We start from the raw sequence: 17182 nt of genomic DNA, 5'->3' as shown, positions 1-17182 counted from the left end.
CACTGTTTTAAAGCATAATTTCATGTTTTGAAAACATTCATGACTATAACAATATGTGACACTGTTGTTTTATCCAGCATGGAGGAGTACCAGCGCTACAAGCGAACCACCAGCCCCTTGGTGCCAATGCCTCCAGGCCTCTACAGGGAGGTGCCGTCGTGTTTCAAGTGTCTAATTTGCTTTGAGTTCCCCATATATACAAATTCAAAGGCCATTGCAACATCTATATAATATAAGTTGCATTGCCAATACATTCTTTCTACAGGGAAACAAAAACTGTGGTAATATGCTTGCCCTGGGATAAATAGAAGCAGTTATACAAATTTCACTGCAATAATATCCACTCAGAGACAACTTAGCAGAGTGGCAGTTTCTGGCCAATTATTTATGCATACTGAGGTAATGAAGTTTACAGTGTGGACAAAGACACCTACTAAAGGATAAAATGCTGTGCATGTAAACTTGCCAGTTGGTGTCTCAGTGTATGTTTGTCTTCTTATTTCTACTGAAGTTATTTATGCCTAGAGGTCCACAGTAGAAAGATAGGAATATATGTACATATTTATGTTTATGTTTTATTTGAAAATCTACCTAAAAGCTGGTTTCCAGAGTTTTAATGTTCTACTGTACATTTGTATATACCGCATTTAATGTTCAAATGCCGAGCTAAATGTGTGTACTCAGAGGCAATGATAATGAAAGTCTTCATGAGACTTGTAGCTCCAGCATGCATGTTCTGTTTGTGATATGTCTTATGTGCCACAAAGGGTGCACTTTCTTCTTGCTGGGGTGTACAAGTGGGTGTGTCAGTAAAGATTCAGGGCTAGAACATTTGTTGGAAGTCAGCGCTTCATCCTGTCTCGTCTTCTTTATTTTTTTTGTTAATTCAGTGTGCTGGTCCTTCTCATAATGGTGTTTTCTTCTGTCTCTTGAACAAACTTTTCATCATGTATTTTCTGCTTGTTGTGTTATGTCAACAATAAGTACACAGTTGGCTGCTCATTTTGCTCAAAATAGATTTGCTGGTTTTCAGCTAAAGTACACAGTCAACTTTTAATTTGTGTTTCTTTAAATTATTTATAGTCTTAATCATTAACAATTCATTGCAGCTTCCAAGAGTTTACTAAGTTCAACATTTATCTTCTGAGGCTGTGTGTGTGTTAGCTTATCCATGCACATGGGAAAGTTGTGTATTCTTGCAATGTGCGGCAGAGCATGGCGTTAGCACTCTAAGCACGTTCAGTCATAGCTGCTGGGCCTCTTTGTTACTGCCTCTTCAAATCCCTGGAAGTCTCACTTGTGGTGTGGCATAACTGAAACTTGGAGTTTCTTTACCGCATGGTCAGTGGCTTGCCCATCTCTTCTCTGCTATCCATAGTTGATGCATACCTGAAGGCTGATGTTTCTTGAAATAGATCAATTTCTGCAATTGAGAACTTAATTGGGCATTTTTTGACCATGGACTGCACAGAAATAAGGCTGTACTTGCTTTACACAGCTTCTGTTTGTTTTGGCTTATCAGTATTTCCACACTTTTTACAGCTAGCTCAGTTTCCTTTCTATGTAAGAGAGTCTGCATAAATAGCAATAGTTCATTCCGGTATGGTATGAATTCTTAGCTTTACAACATCTCTAGTCTGAATTTAAAAAATGGGAAGCATTGGGTACTTTTTTCAAACATGTAAACATGGTCTTTTTAAACATGATCATTTTTTTAAAGAAAAATTATGCCAGGTTAATGGCTGTTGTCTGTTGTGTACATCACAACCAATAATCACTTCTTAGCTGTGCAGATGCTGGAACATTTGAAAGTAACACTGACGAACTAATAGCTTCGAGTGGCACACTCTTGTAATTATGTGACATGGAGAAGAAAACATAGTGGTTATTAAATTGGATATTTCCTAGTTTGTACACTTAAGCAGGATTCAATGTCAGGACAACTGTCAGATTATTGTAGGCTAGCAATAATTCAAAATTGAATCGTTTGCAGCTGCTCTAAATTAAGATACATTGCAGCTTGGGGTAGCCACCCCATTTTATGTACATTTAGACCATACTTTTGATTACACAGTTCAACATTTTTTGCCTTAGTCTGCAGAAATGCTTGGCTTCCTTGCTCAGTGATGATACGGAAAGTGCAGGTAAAATGAGATACGGAATATTTCAAAATGTGACAAGTTAACTTGGGATTTTATGTAATTTTATCTTCCAGTTTATCATTTATAGCATAAAAATGTCAGTGTGAGCCACGCCCACACAAATTTAAGTGCACATAGTGTACTGCAAAAAAGCTTTTTTAATGATCCCAAATAATATCCATGTTCATCCCTTCTGTTAAATAACTGCTGCATAATTAATTGTGATGGATAATTTTATGCCATTTCACACAAAGACTTCATTGAATATGTTGAATATGAAAAACAGCACTGGAAGGCTTTAGTGAAGGAGGAAGAGGAAATAGTTATCTTAAATAATAAAGTGCAAGAAGATGTAGTATTGCTTAACATAATTGACCCAGTAATGCAGGTCTTGCATGAGCTACATTAAACCTGATGAACCATAACTGAAGTGATGAAATAGTCAAGAAAATAGCAGAAGGAATACTACAAAGAAGCAATGATGAAATGGTAAGAGTATAAGGAATAGACAACTAATAAATTGATGTGCACATTCTGGATGTTTCCAACATCATTGTCAATGAGCCTTTCATTTTATTATATGATGCTAGGGCTCTAGAAAGCAGCTTACGTGTTTGTGAGATTTGGTTCACTAACCCTATAATGTCACCTCTACAGCAACTGTATGTTGAGGGCACCACAATTTGAATAGTTCACCTGTATTTCATTATTTCATAATATTTCAGGGTGGAAAACATGGATGGCTAAAAACATTTACCACTTTAAATTTTCTCATCTGTTACAGGCTCTTCTGTTACCTCTGCAGCTTCTTTCCAATGCTGTTACAATTTATGTGACTGTGGGTTTAACTTCCCAGTGTACAGAAGCTACATAGTATACAGCTCAGTTTTAGAATTACTCTATAAAGATGAAGTGCAGTTGTAGTAGTTGTAGTCTAATAATGAAAGTGACATGCTGAATGGGCTAAGTGGATATTAACAAATGTATGAAGTTAGTAATTATACAGTAGCCACTAATAGGCTGTAGTATAACTATACTGTTGTAACTGTTCCTATAATTGAAATCTCATTGCAGTTAGAAAAGACACTGCACACCTTATATTTAGTTATCCAAACTAATAGAATTCCGTCATTGGCCACTTTGCTTTATACTGCTATTCAGGGGATTTCTCTTTCATTGTAGCAGTTGTGCACATAGTTATGAGCAAATGTCTGGAGATAATTGAAGCTGACACTATCTCAGGCAGCTAGGGCAATGCAGGAAGACACATAAGGAAAAAACTATATTGTTTTCTGGTTTGTTGTACTGTTAAGACTACTTATGTTTTACAGAAAAAAAGGTAATCAAAACTGCAGTGTTAAATTTATCACTCCTGTAGTAACAGTTCTGATCATAGTTGTGTGTAAAGGTTAGATGGTGGTTGAAGCTGACAATCTCAGGCTGCTTTAGCGATGTAGTAAGGCACGTTCGGAGGAATTAGTGTTTGCTGGTTTGTTATGTTTGTAGAACTATTTATGTTTTGATAGAAAAATATTATAAGAAGTACACATTAAATTCATGCTCTCATGACCTCTTATTTTTGAATATACTTTGCTCTTGCTTTCAAAAGGTTCGGTCTTGTGCTGCGACTGTTAGCTCACATTGGAGCTGTAACATGCAGCAAAGTTTTATCTTTCATCAAAGAAATGCAATACTTTGTAAATATTCATCAGTTGGTAGCACATACACCATATTCCCTGTCCCACATAACTGACAAGCACTGCAGCTATCAGCAGCTTCGAAAAACAACAATAAATAAAGCTGTTCTACGAATGTGTAGAAAATGGTTGTGCTAGTTGCAGTGAAGATAATATTACAACAATTCAATTTGTGCATAACGTGCATGTTGTTTAATGTAGCTACTACAACAAGGTACGTAGGCACACTCGTTCACATAGAAGTAATGTAGATTAGAGCATGCAGCTTGATAGAGCCCCCACTCCCAATTAAAAAGAACTTTTGATGATGAAACTAGAGGTTGTTGCAGGATGGCAGCACAACTGTGCAAATTCTGGCATAGAAGATTTTAATTGTAATGATTTGTTCATGTGTTTAAAGCACTGTATGTACATATATAAATATGACTTATAGAGGTCTTATAGAATAGTAATTTTAGCATAGAAATTATCATCTCAGTAACTAATATATAGATCACATTAGAGCTGAATCGTAGAGGTTAAAGAACGCAGTATAGTAGCTGTTTATACCCACGGTTTATGACATAGTGCCAAAAGTAAGAAATACCACCAGTCCTTCCTTTTACACGTCTTAAAGATCATCTTTAGCAGCACCACAGTTTAGCAAATTTACGCAGGTGAATTACTTAAAGGGGCAGACATTAGTTGTACTGCTACGAATCACTTGGGTTGTTTGAATAGGTAAGGTTTCTAATGGAATGAAATAATTTATGCAGGTGAATTACTTAAAGGGGCAGACATTAGTTGTACTGCTATGAATCATTTGGGTTGTTTGAATAGGTAAGGTATCTAATGGAATGAAATACTGAATGTTCCTAATTTATTTCAAAAAACAAAGAAAAAAGTTAGCAAGTTCTGCAGAGTTTGTTTGGAAACAAATGGCTTGTTTACATTCTTTATATAAATAAAACTTGTAACGACAGGATCTTAATTCAGACAACTGATAAGTATATAAATGAGAAAAAAAGAAAGGTATGATTACTACTGAGGTACTATGATAATGACAGTAAATATAACACGGAATGTAGTGCTCATTTGAGGAGCTAATAGTAATGCTACAGCATTTTGTAGAGATTGACCAGTCATTAAATTGTTTTGTATAGTGATAGCATATCCATAGGCTGGCTAAGGAGGGACATGAGACATTCTTGCATAATGAATGGTAACCATTACACATTAGTCATCTCCATGTATTTTTTCAGGAACAGTATTGCTTTCCCAACAGATGAAGCTCTCTTGATGAGAATTATTCAGATGAGTTTCCACTTGTAACAGTCTGTCTGCCTATAAACTTCATGAACTGTTGTTGTCTTTTCCAAAGGAAACAAACATTCAGCAACTTCAAATAGTTACTACTCCAAATGAATGTTCGCATACATCTACCCTATAAACTGCAAGAACTGTTGTTTTCCTTTTGGAAGGAAACGAACGTTCAGCAACTTTAAGTAGTGACCTCTCCAAATGAATGTTTGCAGACATCTACAAGTCGCAGTGTGCAGTGAGCTAATCAACGAATTATACTGATCAATTTATGTTTATTTACATAAGCACACATAGTGTACTGGCGGGACGTGAGCTAGCCATAGCTTAAAGATTGTTTGTTTCCTGTGAGCCACGAAACTATTAGCACAGTTGAATCAATCATTAGGAATAATGTACGAAAGCATCTTCATGTTCAAATTATTTGCTTGTTATGCAGTGAGAGACAAAACCACATAGCATGGCAATTATACTTTGGGCTGGATATATCTGAACTGATGTTTTCCTCTAGATTCCTGCTAAATGGTTATGCTCTGATATCTTACTGGCTTCAGTCGCATTACATTATGTGCCAAATGCATTGATCATTATCGTAATTAGAACAGTTGTGTTTGTCCTCTTACTGCACATGGTGATTTGCTGTGCAAGGCACGTCCATCTATTGAATGATCCGTCTGAAAAGTGAAAATTGTTTTTTTTTTTTTGCAGTGATGATTTTTCAAAAGTGTGTGAATTACAAAAAATACCAATAAGATAGATGGTGTGTATTGTTTACTATGAGAAACCAGTTAGCATGTTTGTTTGTATTCAAGTACATTTTATGCTATCTTTATGATTTGGTGCAATTTTTGTTAGATGAGTGTGTTGCTTTATTGAGGCATGATGCTATGTTACAGTCATTTAAAGGGGCCCTGCAACACTTTTTCAAGTAACCATTGAATGTCTTCATTTAAAGAGCTTATTGCCTCATGAATCGACTGCCACAAAAATTTTTAGTATCCGTTAAGTACTAGTGGAGCTACATGGATTTTTTGCACACTTTAAGCATCTTCTCTCCTTTTGTACCAGCGAACGTGCTGAAAGCTACACAGAGAGGGAGATGACAAGGGTGCAAGAAGCTGTGTCGCTTCATCAGAGTGCATTATGAGTTGAGCTCTTTCTTTTCATATTTTTTTCTTTGAGTGTGCAGCTTACCTTCGATGTCATTGCGAGCACTAATGGGAACATGGGGACATCTTATGGCTGCCACGGTAACTACGTACGTCACAATGTTGTAATCAGCCAATGGCTATAGACTTGGGTATATGGTGCAGTGGTTTGGGTATATGGCATCATTCGTTGAGTGAATACAGGGTAATTTCTTGCCAACTTGGAATTAATTGTCAATTCAAGGCCACATGCTGCACCATAACGTCTGGCTCACGTGTCCTCGGGAGCCCAGACTACCAATTGGCAGCATTTTTCGTCTTTTCCTGAGAAAGTATTTCAGGGGCCCTTTAAGTGTTCAGATATAGATAATAGCTAACTGTCAACTATGACCACACATAATATATGGACAAAAGTATTGAATTGTTACCAGCATTCGTATGTATGCATATGTACAATTTCTCGCACTCTGCAACTTGTTCATAAGCCTCATCAGGAGTGATTGTGCTCCAATTCTAGCTGTGGTCTCACAAAAGTAACGAAAAGCTGCTGGTGTGCAGATGCTTAAGTATGTATTCTTTTCACAAACATGGCTGTTGCAAGTAATTGGGAGTTTCCCTGTGAGAATAGGATAACATTTCAGTGTTTAAAATCTGTGCCTCCAAAGGTGCACCAGTCACAGCAGCACTTCTTGTGCTGGTGTAAAGCCTTCCAAGGACACTTAATAGTGCTCCTGGTTGCCCAGAGAAATTCTCTCTTCCCTTCCTCTCTCTCTTTTCAATCTGCTACTACATATAGATCGTACTCTCTCAAAGCATACTGTTCCGAGTTGTTCATCCTCAGGAGACAACTATACCGGGTTGTACACAGCTCAAAAAGCACTGCTTTCTGACTATCTTGCTTTTATATTGCTAACGAATAACAAAAATACTTTGTGAGAACCGTTGATTGTCAAAAATTCCTCTAAGCAGGCAAATTTTGTTTGTTTATACCACACGTAATAACTCATGCATTTAATTTTTTGCTATATCTGTTTCCTGAAATTATAAATTTTAGTTATGCCTGTACCTGCAAAATACAGTTTGCAGGGGCTTTGCTGTATGTGTTACAATAATGTGTGCATTAAATCATGAGTCACTGCACTTTTAAGAAGAACATTATAACCTGTTTACCCATGTAAAAAATTTAAAATGTCCTACCCTCACATTTGTCATATATTCTACATTTCTATTGAAAAAAACATGCTCAAGTTGCCACAGTCAATGCCATTGCTTCCTTATTCCTAAAAACTCTGTACCAATAAAATACTTGTTTTCTTCATATTTTTTTAGCTTGAGCATAATAGATGAGCCTCAAGCATATTATAAAAGCACCATATAAAACTTTAGAGTACCTTAGTTTAATAGAAGCTATGGAAGTTTCGTAATTAACAGTCTGAACAGTACCATAACCCAGTGCCAAAAGAAAGTCTATGCCTTGAGTTTCAATATTGCACTTGTTATCCTGTTGAAAGCATCTAAATCCAGGCTATGCTTCTGTATAACACTAGAAGAGACTGTTTTTTTTTTAATAAAGTTTCTACCAGTACTTCTATATTTAATCTTTTTATAAGAGTATTTTATCGCATATAAATGGAGGCAAATAAGAAAGAGCTGACCCCAAAATTGAATTGGACTAGGGCCATGAAAAAAAATATTTTTAGATACTAAGATTAGTGGTCCACTGTATCAAGTGCATTTAATCATTTATGAAGCTAGCATACATTTTAACTATATTTTTAAGTGTCATGTTCCTGAATAGATTAACTAAGCAAGAAAGTTTACCATGAATTGCAGAATGTATGAAAATTTTCAGCTTGGTGTGGCTTTACAGCCGCATATAATGAGCTGCAGCTTTAGGCCATAGGTGATGCTTCAGCAGTGACTAATTAATCAAATGAAAAAGTTGGGACAAAGTAGTAATTTTCACTTGCGAAGGTTAACAGGAGTGGTGGGCATCTGAAATTATACAACTGCCTGCAACCTCGGGAATGGACGTGTTTACCCAAATATAGGTTTGCCTTTCTTTTTTTTAAATATAAAGTGAGTTGTTCATCTGTATTCATGACCAAAGAATCTCAGCTTATATTAATTAATAGAGGTAACAAAAGTACTGAACTAGTGGAGCCCCGCCGCGGTGGTCTAGTGGCTAAGGTCTTTTAAAAACGCTAACAATGATTTATGACTAAAAAGCGGTTCCCTACCAACGAACATTGCAGGGTGTAAAGGTATATGTTGACGGTAGGATAATAGAAAATGCTGTTTTCTTAGAGTTTCTAAGTTTGCACTGAACTAACATGTGAAGGACTGTTAATTCTTCACCACAACTGTCACACAATGGTGGATTGCCACCGGACAAAAGATATGTGTGGCCCCGCCGCGGTGGTCTAGTGGCTAAGGTACTCGGCTGCTGACCCGAAGGTCGCGGGTTCGATTCCCGGCTGCGGCGGCTACATTTCCGATGGAGGCGGAAATGTTGTAGGCCCGTGTACTCAGATTTGGGTGCACGTTAAAGAACCCCTGGTGGTCAAAATTTCCGGAGTCCTCCACTACGGCGTCTCTCATAATCAAATGGTGGTTTTGGGACGTTAAACCCCACAAATCAATCAATCAATTACTGAACTAGTGGAGTTCTCATGTCGTGTCTATTGTTCTTCAAGCAGCACCAGCAGCATCGGCTGTATTTTAACTCTGCTAACTTCAGCTAGAGTTAAAAATATGTCTACGCATTTTTCGATGGCATGACTGAATGCATATTGCAAGTTGTTATGATAAATAACATTATATTTTGTGTTCTTAATTGCCTGATGAGGCAAGATTGAATAACCAACTTCTGGAGCAATGAAGGTGGGTTATAAATTCCAATTATAAAGTTGTAGATCAGTTCGAAAAATATCTAATTATGTAATTTATAACTTAGTATTCAATAAGTATTAGTGATTTTCTACTTATCACAGGAGCCAGCAAAATATAAAAAATATCACATGACATCTGCACATTAGGAAGCACTGCATTGATGTAGTACTCCCTAATTTTTGCATAAAAGTTATTTGCTACCCTCGTGGCGGTTATTTACAGCAATAAGCAGATGTTGCAGTTATCACTTGTGCTGCTGCAAACAATAGGCGAATCATCAAACAGCCGCTACCATTGTCGCCACCCTATCACCTTAAGTGGCAGCCCAACCTATCGATTGCTGTGGTCGTTTGCATACGAAACATTGCGTAGCATTGCAATTATGGTGCACAAGCAGGCATGTTGCATCATATATTCTATTTCATGGGCATCTGCAGTAAGCAGAAAATACCAGTACTTAGCAGATACAAAGTTTGATACTGCCTAATCAGATGTTTTGCCAACCAATCTATAGTTTTCTAATTGCAGTTTTTCCAGCTTTTTGTTTTACAAGTTTGTTAATTAATCTTCTCTAATTAAGCGATTCAGCAGAATAGTGAAAGTAGTCTAACGTAGTCCATGCAGTAGTCAGAAACATGCACTTGGTCATGCTGTCATAGAGTGAATCAGCATATTTTTAAACTCTGGCTGCTGGGGTGCCCTGTATTATATGTATATGTGTTACACATATGTGTTATTCATGTAATATATAATGTATGTATATTGAAAATGAATAGACTTACCAAAATATAACAGAAAAAAAACACTGAGCTAATAAAAAAAGATACGACTTGAGGATGTTGTTTAGGGCTTCATCAAGCAAGATATATAGGAGACAAACTTTTTATTTCTCATATAGGAGCCAACATATGTTCATTTTCTACTTATTTTTTGGGAGATATGTAAAGTTTGCATTTTACTCTTACGAACTTAACTTTAAATGTAGAACTTGCAGAAGTAAAGCATTTCTGAGCCTAGCACTTGTTTAGAGATATTGCTCTTCAAAGCCATTATTGAAATACTTGAGTACGACACAAGCAGATACTATCCTTCGTAACCACATTAAATTAATGTTTTATGGTACTGTGAGAAAATAGTGTTGTATGAATAAACTTCCTGTACATTATTTGCTGTACATCAGAAACTTTTGCATGTCTAGTTGCATAAAACATTTTTTTTTTTTTTTTTGCAAAATTCGGTAGTTGTTCTATACACATTTGAAAAAACTCACTTTGATTCACACTTGGGTTTTATTATTTGAATTTGTTTCAAAGTAGAAATTTGATATTTGCACACCCCTGGTTTTTCTCTCTCTCTCTCTCTCTGAGAGCTTGGGAACATAGCTCTTACAAAAGGCTTGCATGACATATTGATATATGTAGAAAGTGTGTAATATATGGTAGCAGAGTTACCTGTTTTTAGAAGAATTTCTTAACAGTGGTGCTAGTCTTGTACTTTCTGCTAGGTGAATGTTTATTTAGCACTGAATAAGCCTCAATTCTGCGATTGGAAGAGGTGGGTTGAAGTTACCAATTAACAGATAGTACAGTTGTGTCAAAGATTTTACTGGCAATTGTGTTGAACACCACTTCTGATGTCCAGTGCTGATGGTTTTTTGGTTTGAGAAAGTTATCATTTGGTATTCAGTAATTTGTTTTCATAGGAGTACTGGCTCATTACATTTAGCTTATTCCACTGAGTGAACGTTCTGAACCTTTCAACTCCAGAAACATTGCTGGCAATCCTCAGAGCGCCCTAAACAGTTTACAAACAAACAGCTTTTCTACAAACTGGTTTCAGTTTTAATATCCAGAAGGTGACCGTGCCATGATGTCAAAACACGAAAGTTTGTCACATAAGGGAAGAGCATCGCAATGTTTTACAATCACACCAGCTTGCTTCGCAGTCTAGTAGGCTCCCATTCATTGCGTGGTTCATGATACGAGGTATATGCACAATGATACATATGCTACCTCAGAACAATCCCGGGGAAAGGAAGCCACAACTGGCTCACGGGAAGTTGTTACGAATTGTTTAGGGCACTCTGAGGCATGCCTCTATTTCTTCTAGAGTGACAAAATATACAACCTTCATGTAATGTGAAAAAAAAACATTAAAAAATGAAATTATGTCAATAACTGGTAAAGGGCTCATTTTTCAAAATCACAACGGTATCATTGCGACTCATTTCTTTTTTTTAAATTGCAAACAGGGGATCTCTGCTTACAAGAATTGCTTGCCGCCACATAGCGTGGCAAAATTTACTAAATGAGAGTACTAATAGAACAGCCACTGCCATTTGTGTTGTGAAATAAAACACACTTGACAGCTGCTATTCATCACAATCTATTCACAAAGTGGAAAAATAATCATGATGAGTACGAAAATGCAAGCTCATTGTAAGTCAAAAAGTGGCAGTCACTTGAGATGAGCTGAGGTCCAGTTACCTCAAAGTTTTAATAACTGAAAAAAGAGTATTGCCAGAATATTCAGCATGAAAGCAATATTGCTTTGCTGGTTTAGTTGGAAGGAAGATCAGAAGTCCAGAAAATTTCCTAGAGGGATGAAGCTTTTGAAACTACTGGAAGCAAAAAAGATCCTGGATGGTGATCTCAATGCTTTGTGATATGAAGCGTGGAGGGATCTTCAACAAATGGTTGTGCAAAACAAATACACAAGAAGCAACAAGGACACCACTAACCTTTCTGTATTTTATACACCTGCCTTTGTAAACCATCTATTTCTGCAAACTTGCTCACTATTTTGTTGCTCTCCATGGGAAAGTCACTATGAATTTCAATGATGCATTTGTTCAGAGTAATTATTATTTTTCAATTTCCCAGAATGGCTATCTGACATGACAAATAATTGTGTAAATATGTAGTATTTGTGTTTGAATACTGCTATAAAAACTTATTTTGCTTGTTTTTATGGCTGATTTCAGATAAAACAAAATACAAATATGTGTAATGATTGATGAACTTAGCTTTTTAAAACTTTTTAAAAACTTCTTTAATAAACATATAGTTAATAATTGTAAATTTTCATTTTATCACTTTCTTTTTGTAAACCCCGTATTGTTTTTGGCTTTATAAGCAACTTCTTTATGTTGGAAATATTAGGACTTGCAGTGATGTAATGTTAAAATGCCCAATGTTGTCCTCTACTGTTTTTTATTTAGTTAAACCAGCTGTAACAATACTGAATATGCTAACCAAGCACTGTTGGTTTACTTATAATGTGGGAAACATCATGCTTTTGAGGTTGTGTAGTTTTCATCTCTGTTGAATGAGAGCTGTAGCCAAGCTGACATGACAAATTATTGTACTTGTTGGCTTAATATATTTTTACTAAAAACTTCACTTAAACTTGTTTATTTTCTTAATAAGCAGTAGCTAGTTAATAATGCTATGATAATTTTACTTTATTCCGCTTTCTAATAAATAGCTTATTTATACTACAACATTTAGTTTGAAAGATCTATTAAGTAACAGTGATTACTTCAAACTGACACATGTTTTGTTTGCATAATGCATTCATAAGAACACAGAAAGCATTTGGTCCCTGTACCAGTTGACTTCAACTGGTCCCTGTACCTGTTGAATTTAGTACTGGAGGACGTAGTACCTCATAGAATAAAATTTTTGCATATATAATGCATCTTCGCAAGATTGGACTATGTAGAAAAAAGACTTCCACTGTGATGCAGCGCGTTATGCAGAACTCTAAAAGGTTTGTCCCGTTCGGCATCTACTATTAGCATTTCTAGAAGTTTAAGCTCTTCCAAAATGTACCAAGAGGAAAATGGTCATTCTGTAACTTATAAGCTGTTTCAACAATAATAGAGAGTGGAGTTCTCTGGTACAGCCAAATCTAGCAGTTCCTGCAAAAATTCTTACAGGTATCTCTCCATTTACAGTATTATAATAGCTTACAGGCTTTTTTTACTCGTGCATATTTATAAATCCCTCAAATGTGTCTGCCAAAAATATTTTTTATTGCAGCTTACTACCCGTAAGTCATGTTTGACAAAGATGGTGTTATCAGCAGTGCATTGAATAGCAATGTATTTATACCTTGCTTCACCAGCCTTTGTTTCTTCTAATGGATAGGAAATTTTCATGTTTAGTTTGAACTTCTTGTACATTGAATCTGGACTTTTCATACCCAAGTAATCATTGGTATTCATGGCACGTACGATAAGGCACAAACATTTAAGGTCAAGACTGGATACATGAGGTTATACATACATCACTGAGTATTAACATAGTAATTCAGCTGGATAGTCAACAGCATCGATACTTAGACATTTCTGTGATTGTTTTAGCACACTTTCTGTTGTGGCAGCTTCACTACATCCTTCATAAGCATGTATTCTATGCATGTAGTGACATTGACAATGCTCATGGAATGAAACAAGTCATTTTAAGGTTAAGTAATGCACATACTTTCATTTACACCTAGGCTTCGATTTATATCACATTGACATGATATTCACTCATACACTTTCAAAAGAGAGAGGGTTTGTGAGTGGCCACCAAGCATTGGAATCTGTACAACAATATTCATAATAAGCAAATTCACCAAAGAATAAGAATTGGCTGGAGCACATAAGGCAGGCATTCCCGAATAATGACAGGCAATTTGCCACTGCCTCTGAAGTGAAAACTATGCAATAACTGCATACTATCAGTTCTATAACATATGGGCCTGAAACTTGAATGTTAACGGAAAAACTAAATAAATGTTGACACAGTCTGTATGCAACATTAAGAGATATGAAGACAGCAGAATGGGACAGAGAATAGGCAGACATATCGGATGTACTAGTTGACGTTAAATGAAAGAAATGGACTTAGTGTGTGGGGCAGACAACCAGTGTTCAGTTAGTACTAGTTGACATTAAATGAAAGAAATGGGCTTAGTGTGTGGGGCAGACAACCAGTATTCAGTTAGTGCAACTGAATGGCTACTAAGGGATGGGAAACACAGTCTAGGAGGATGGCAGCGAGTTATATTAGATGGAGAGACAAAATTTTGTAGCTTGCAGGAATAAAACGGAATTAGTTTCAAGATTGTAAAAATTAGAAATCATTGGGAGAAGCCTCCTTCCCTAATGAACATAAAATAGGCTGAAAAAAAATGAGCTGATAATGAGAGCCAACATTATATTTAGTGACTAGATTTCAAGCAGCATTACATGTTTAACTTGATCAACTTCACGCCACACTTCTTATACTTGATGTCGCACTTTATTCCATGAGCACTGTAGAGTTGACAAAGGCTCAGGAAAAGGGTGAACTTTGTTTGGATCTTTTTTAAAGCCTGAAACAAAAACTGTTTGCCAAGGAAACATTGATTGATTAACATGTGGTGTTTAACATCCCAAAACCACCATACGATTATAAGAGACGCCGTAGTGGAGGGCTCCAGAAATGTCGACCACCTGGGGTTCTTTAGCGTGCACCCAAATCTGAGCACATGGGCCTACATTTCCGCCTCCATCGGAAATGTAGCCGTCGCAGCCGGGATTCGATCCCACGACCTGCGGGTCAGCAGCCGGGTACCTTAGCCACTAGACCATCGCGGCGGGGCGCCAAGGAAACATTGGTACATATATGTGCTAGTTTTCTCAAAGCATAAAAATCCCTACTTACTTCTACGTTATAAGGGTGGGCATAATACTGCAAAAACGTGAGTGGGCTTAAGCTGAATGCTCTTGTCAAAAATATAGCCGTTACTACAACCTCTGGAGCACTCTAGGCATAAGAAAGTTGGTCTTGAGATATGCAGGGATCCTGTCATACTGCCATTTCTGCAGAACTCCAAAACTCGTTTTCATTTTCAAATGCTGTTAGACAGTTATTTAGGAGGCCAATCAGACGACTAGGAGCCCACTTGTTACTCATTGTGGGAGAATTAATCTTTGACAGAAGTTGTGTGTACATGCATGAGAACAAAGAGATTAACTGTGGAATAGCATTAATATGCCTGGCAACTGTATCATTTGGTATGCATTAAAGTGCACAAATACTAGTTTTGAAATTTGAGAATAGATATGGATAGTTAAATCAAACAGGATGTTGCCACTCGACATCTTTCAAATTGCTGCTTCATCATTAACCCAGAATTTCATGTCATCTTGGCAGGAATTCAGAAGTTTAATGGATATTACAAAATGAGCATTGCGTGTCGCATGATTATTTGTGGTTACTTGGGAAAGTACTGCAAACATTCCGAAGTTTAAGTCAATAACCCGCCAAGGCATTTATGGTACACCTTTGTTTTACGACAGAAGTACTCCTGTGTTTTTCTCTTCCTAGTGCAGCTCCTCTTTGTATACCTGATTTTTACCTCAATCCCAATGTACAACTTTACAATATGTATAACTATGGCCTATATTGTTAATAAATGGTGCTTACCCTGTTCTCTGACTGTGTAACTCATTCGTTATGCATTCATAAAAAGGACATTAAAACTAGTACCTTAAAGTGCTGTCCGTAAGACAAGGCTAGGTATGCTTGCTGCTTGTGCTGAAATCATTCTTTATGAGGCAGAAAAAAAAAATGCAGGGACATCTATATGAGGAACTGCTTTTTTAAAACACCCACTGATTGCTCAATTCACATCTTTTGAAGCCTAGCATGGTTCTATGCTTTTGGTACGTGTTATGATGAGTGTAAGGAGCCCTGCAACACTTTTTCAAGTAGCCATGGTATGGATTCACCAAAGGAGCTTACTGCCTTACAAATTCACCACTGCAAAAATTTTTAGAACCTGTCCAGTACAAGCAGTGACAAAGATTTGTCGCACCCTGCAATTGTGTCCTCTTTTTTGTTTCGTCCCGACAAAAGCGCTGGAAGCTAAGCAAACAGGGAGGGATGACAAGGAGAAAGAAAATACATCACGCACACCTCGTGACGTTGAGCACTTTTTTTTTTTTTTTCAAATATGCGGCTTTACAGTGCAATCGCGCACGCAATAAGTCGTAGACAAGTCGTGGCCTCCCAAGGCAGCTCCAGTAATGACCGAGCGCACCATGCTCAAATCAGCTAATGGCTGATTCAATGGCTGTGACAAGTGGTTTCTGAGCTAGGAGAGAAGAGAAAGCAATCTTTAGCTGCATAACTTTAAGAATTTATTTGAATTCCAGGCCACGTATGTGCCGCACTATATTATTCGGCTCACATGTTCTCAAGAGCCTCGAGTACCGATCGACAACATTTTCTGACCATGCTCAAAGTGCTGCAGAATGCTTTAAGAAGGCTCCTTCTACTACATGACATTCATACAGTGTTTTTTTTCCAAAGCAGTTTCAAGAAATATTGTGGCTCTGTATTAGAACACCTGCTTGCCATGCATACGGCCTGGGTTCAATCTTCGCTCAGACCCGTAAAATTTTATTATTTATTTTATGTGCATTTTTTTTTACTTTTTGGTCATGAACAAGACGATAATTTTTCTCGCACAACCAACGACGCCCACGCCGATGCCAACACGGACACCGGAATGTCTGTGAAACGAGCTCTTTAACGCTATTGCGTTAAAATGATGAATCGATGCGAGTGGAACTTCACGGCAATAATTTTGCATGAATAAGTGTTTTCATGGCTTAGCACTTCTTTATTGCAGTGAAACCACCTTTACAAAAACCTACATGTAAACTAATAAATTAAATAGATAATTTTGCGGCGAGACATTTCTTCAATGCAGTAAAACCACAGTTACAGGAGTTACATGTGGATTAACATACATTTATTTGTTTCAAATACTTCAAAATATTCAGCAATTTGAATTCAAATCGAACCAAATTTGAATGCAGTAATATTCATTCGAATATTCGCAGAAGCCTAGATATTACAGTCCCTCAACTCTTGACAAATTTTCATTAGTACTATACTTTCTTTGGGGCTTATACACTGTAAAATGCAGAGAAAGTGCCCCCCTCCATGGTGAAGGATACTCG

The 17182-nt window shown here is 36.9% G+C and overlaps 1 protein-coding gene across 1 annotated transcript in view; it reads left to right on the top strand.

The window, feature by feature from the left end:
- Window positions 1-15645, top strand: part of LOC119177042 (uncharacterized) — a 32875-nt gene extending 17230 nt beyond the window's left edge. Inside the window, exon 6 of the mRNA XM_037428401.2 lies at window positions 78-15645. Within this exon, the coding sequence (XP_037284298.1) occupies window positions 78-231 (154 nt within the window). The 3' untranslated portion in view covers window positions 232-15645. The remainder of the gene's footprint in view (window positions 1-77) is intronic.
- The last annotated feature ends 1537 nt before the right edge of the window (window positions 15646-17182 follow it).

This window comes from Rhipicephalus microplus, chromosome X (assembly GCF_043290135.1).
Source record: "Rhipicephalus microplus isolate Deutch F79 chromosome X, USDA_Rmic, whole genome shotgun sequence".
Classification (NCBI taxonomy): domain Eukaryota; kingdom Metazoa; phylum Arthropoda; class Arachnida; order Ixodida; family Ixodidae; genus Rhipicephalus; species Rhipicephalus microplus.
This window is presented reverse-complemented; position numbering and strand designations above follow the sequence as displayed.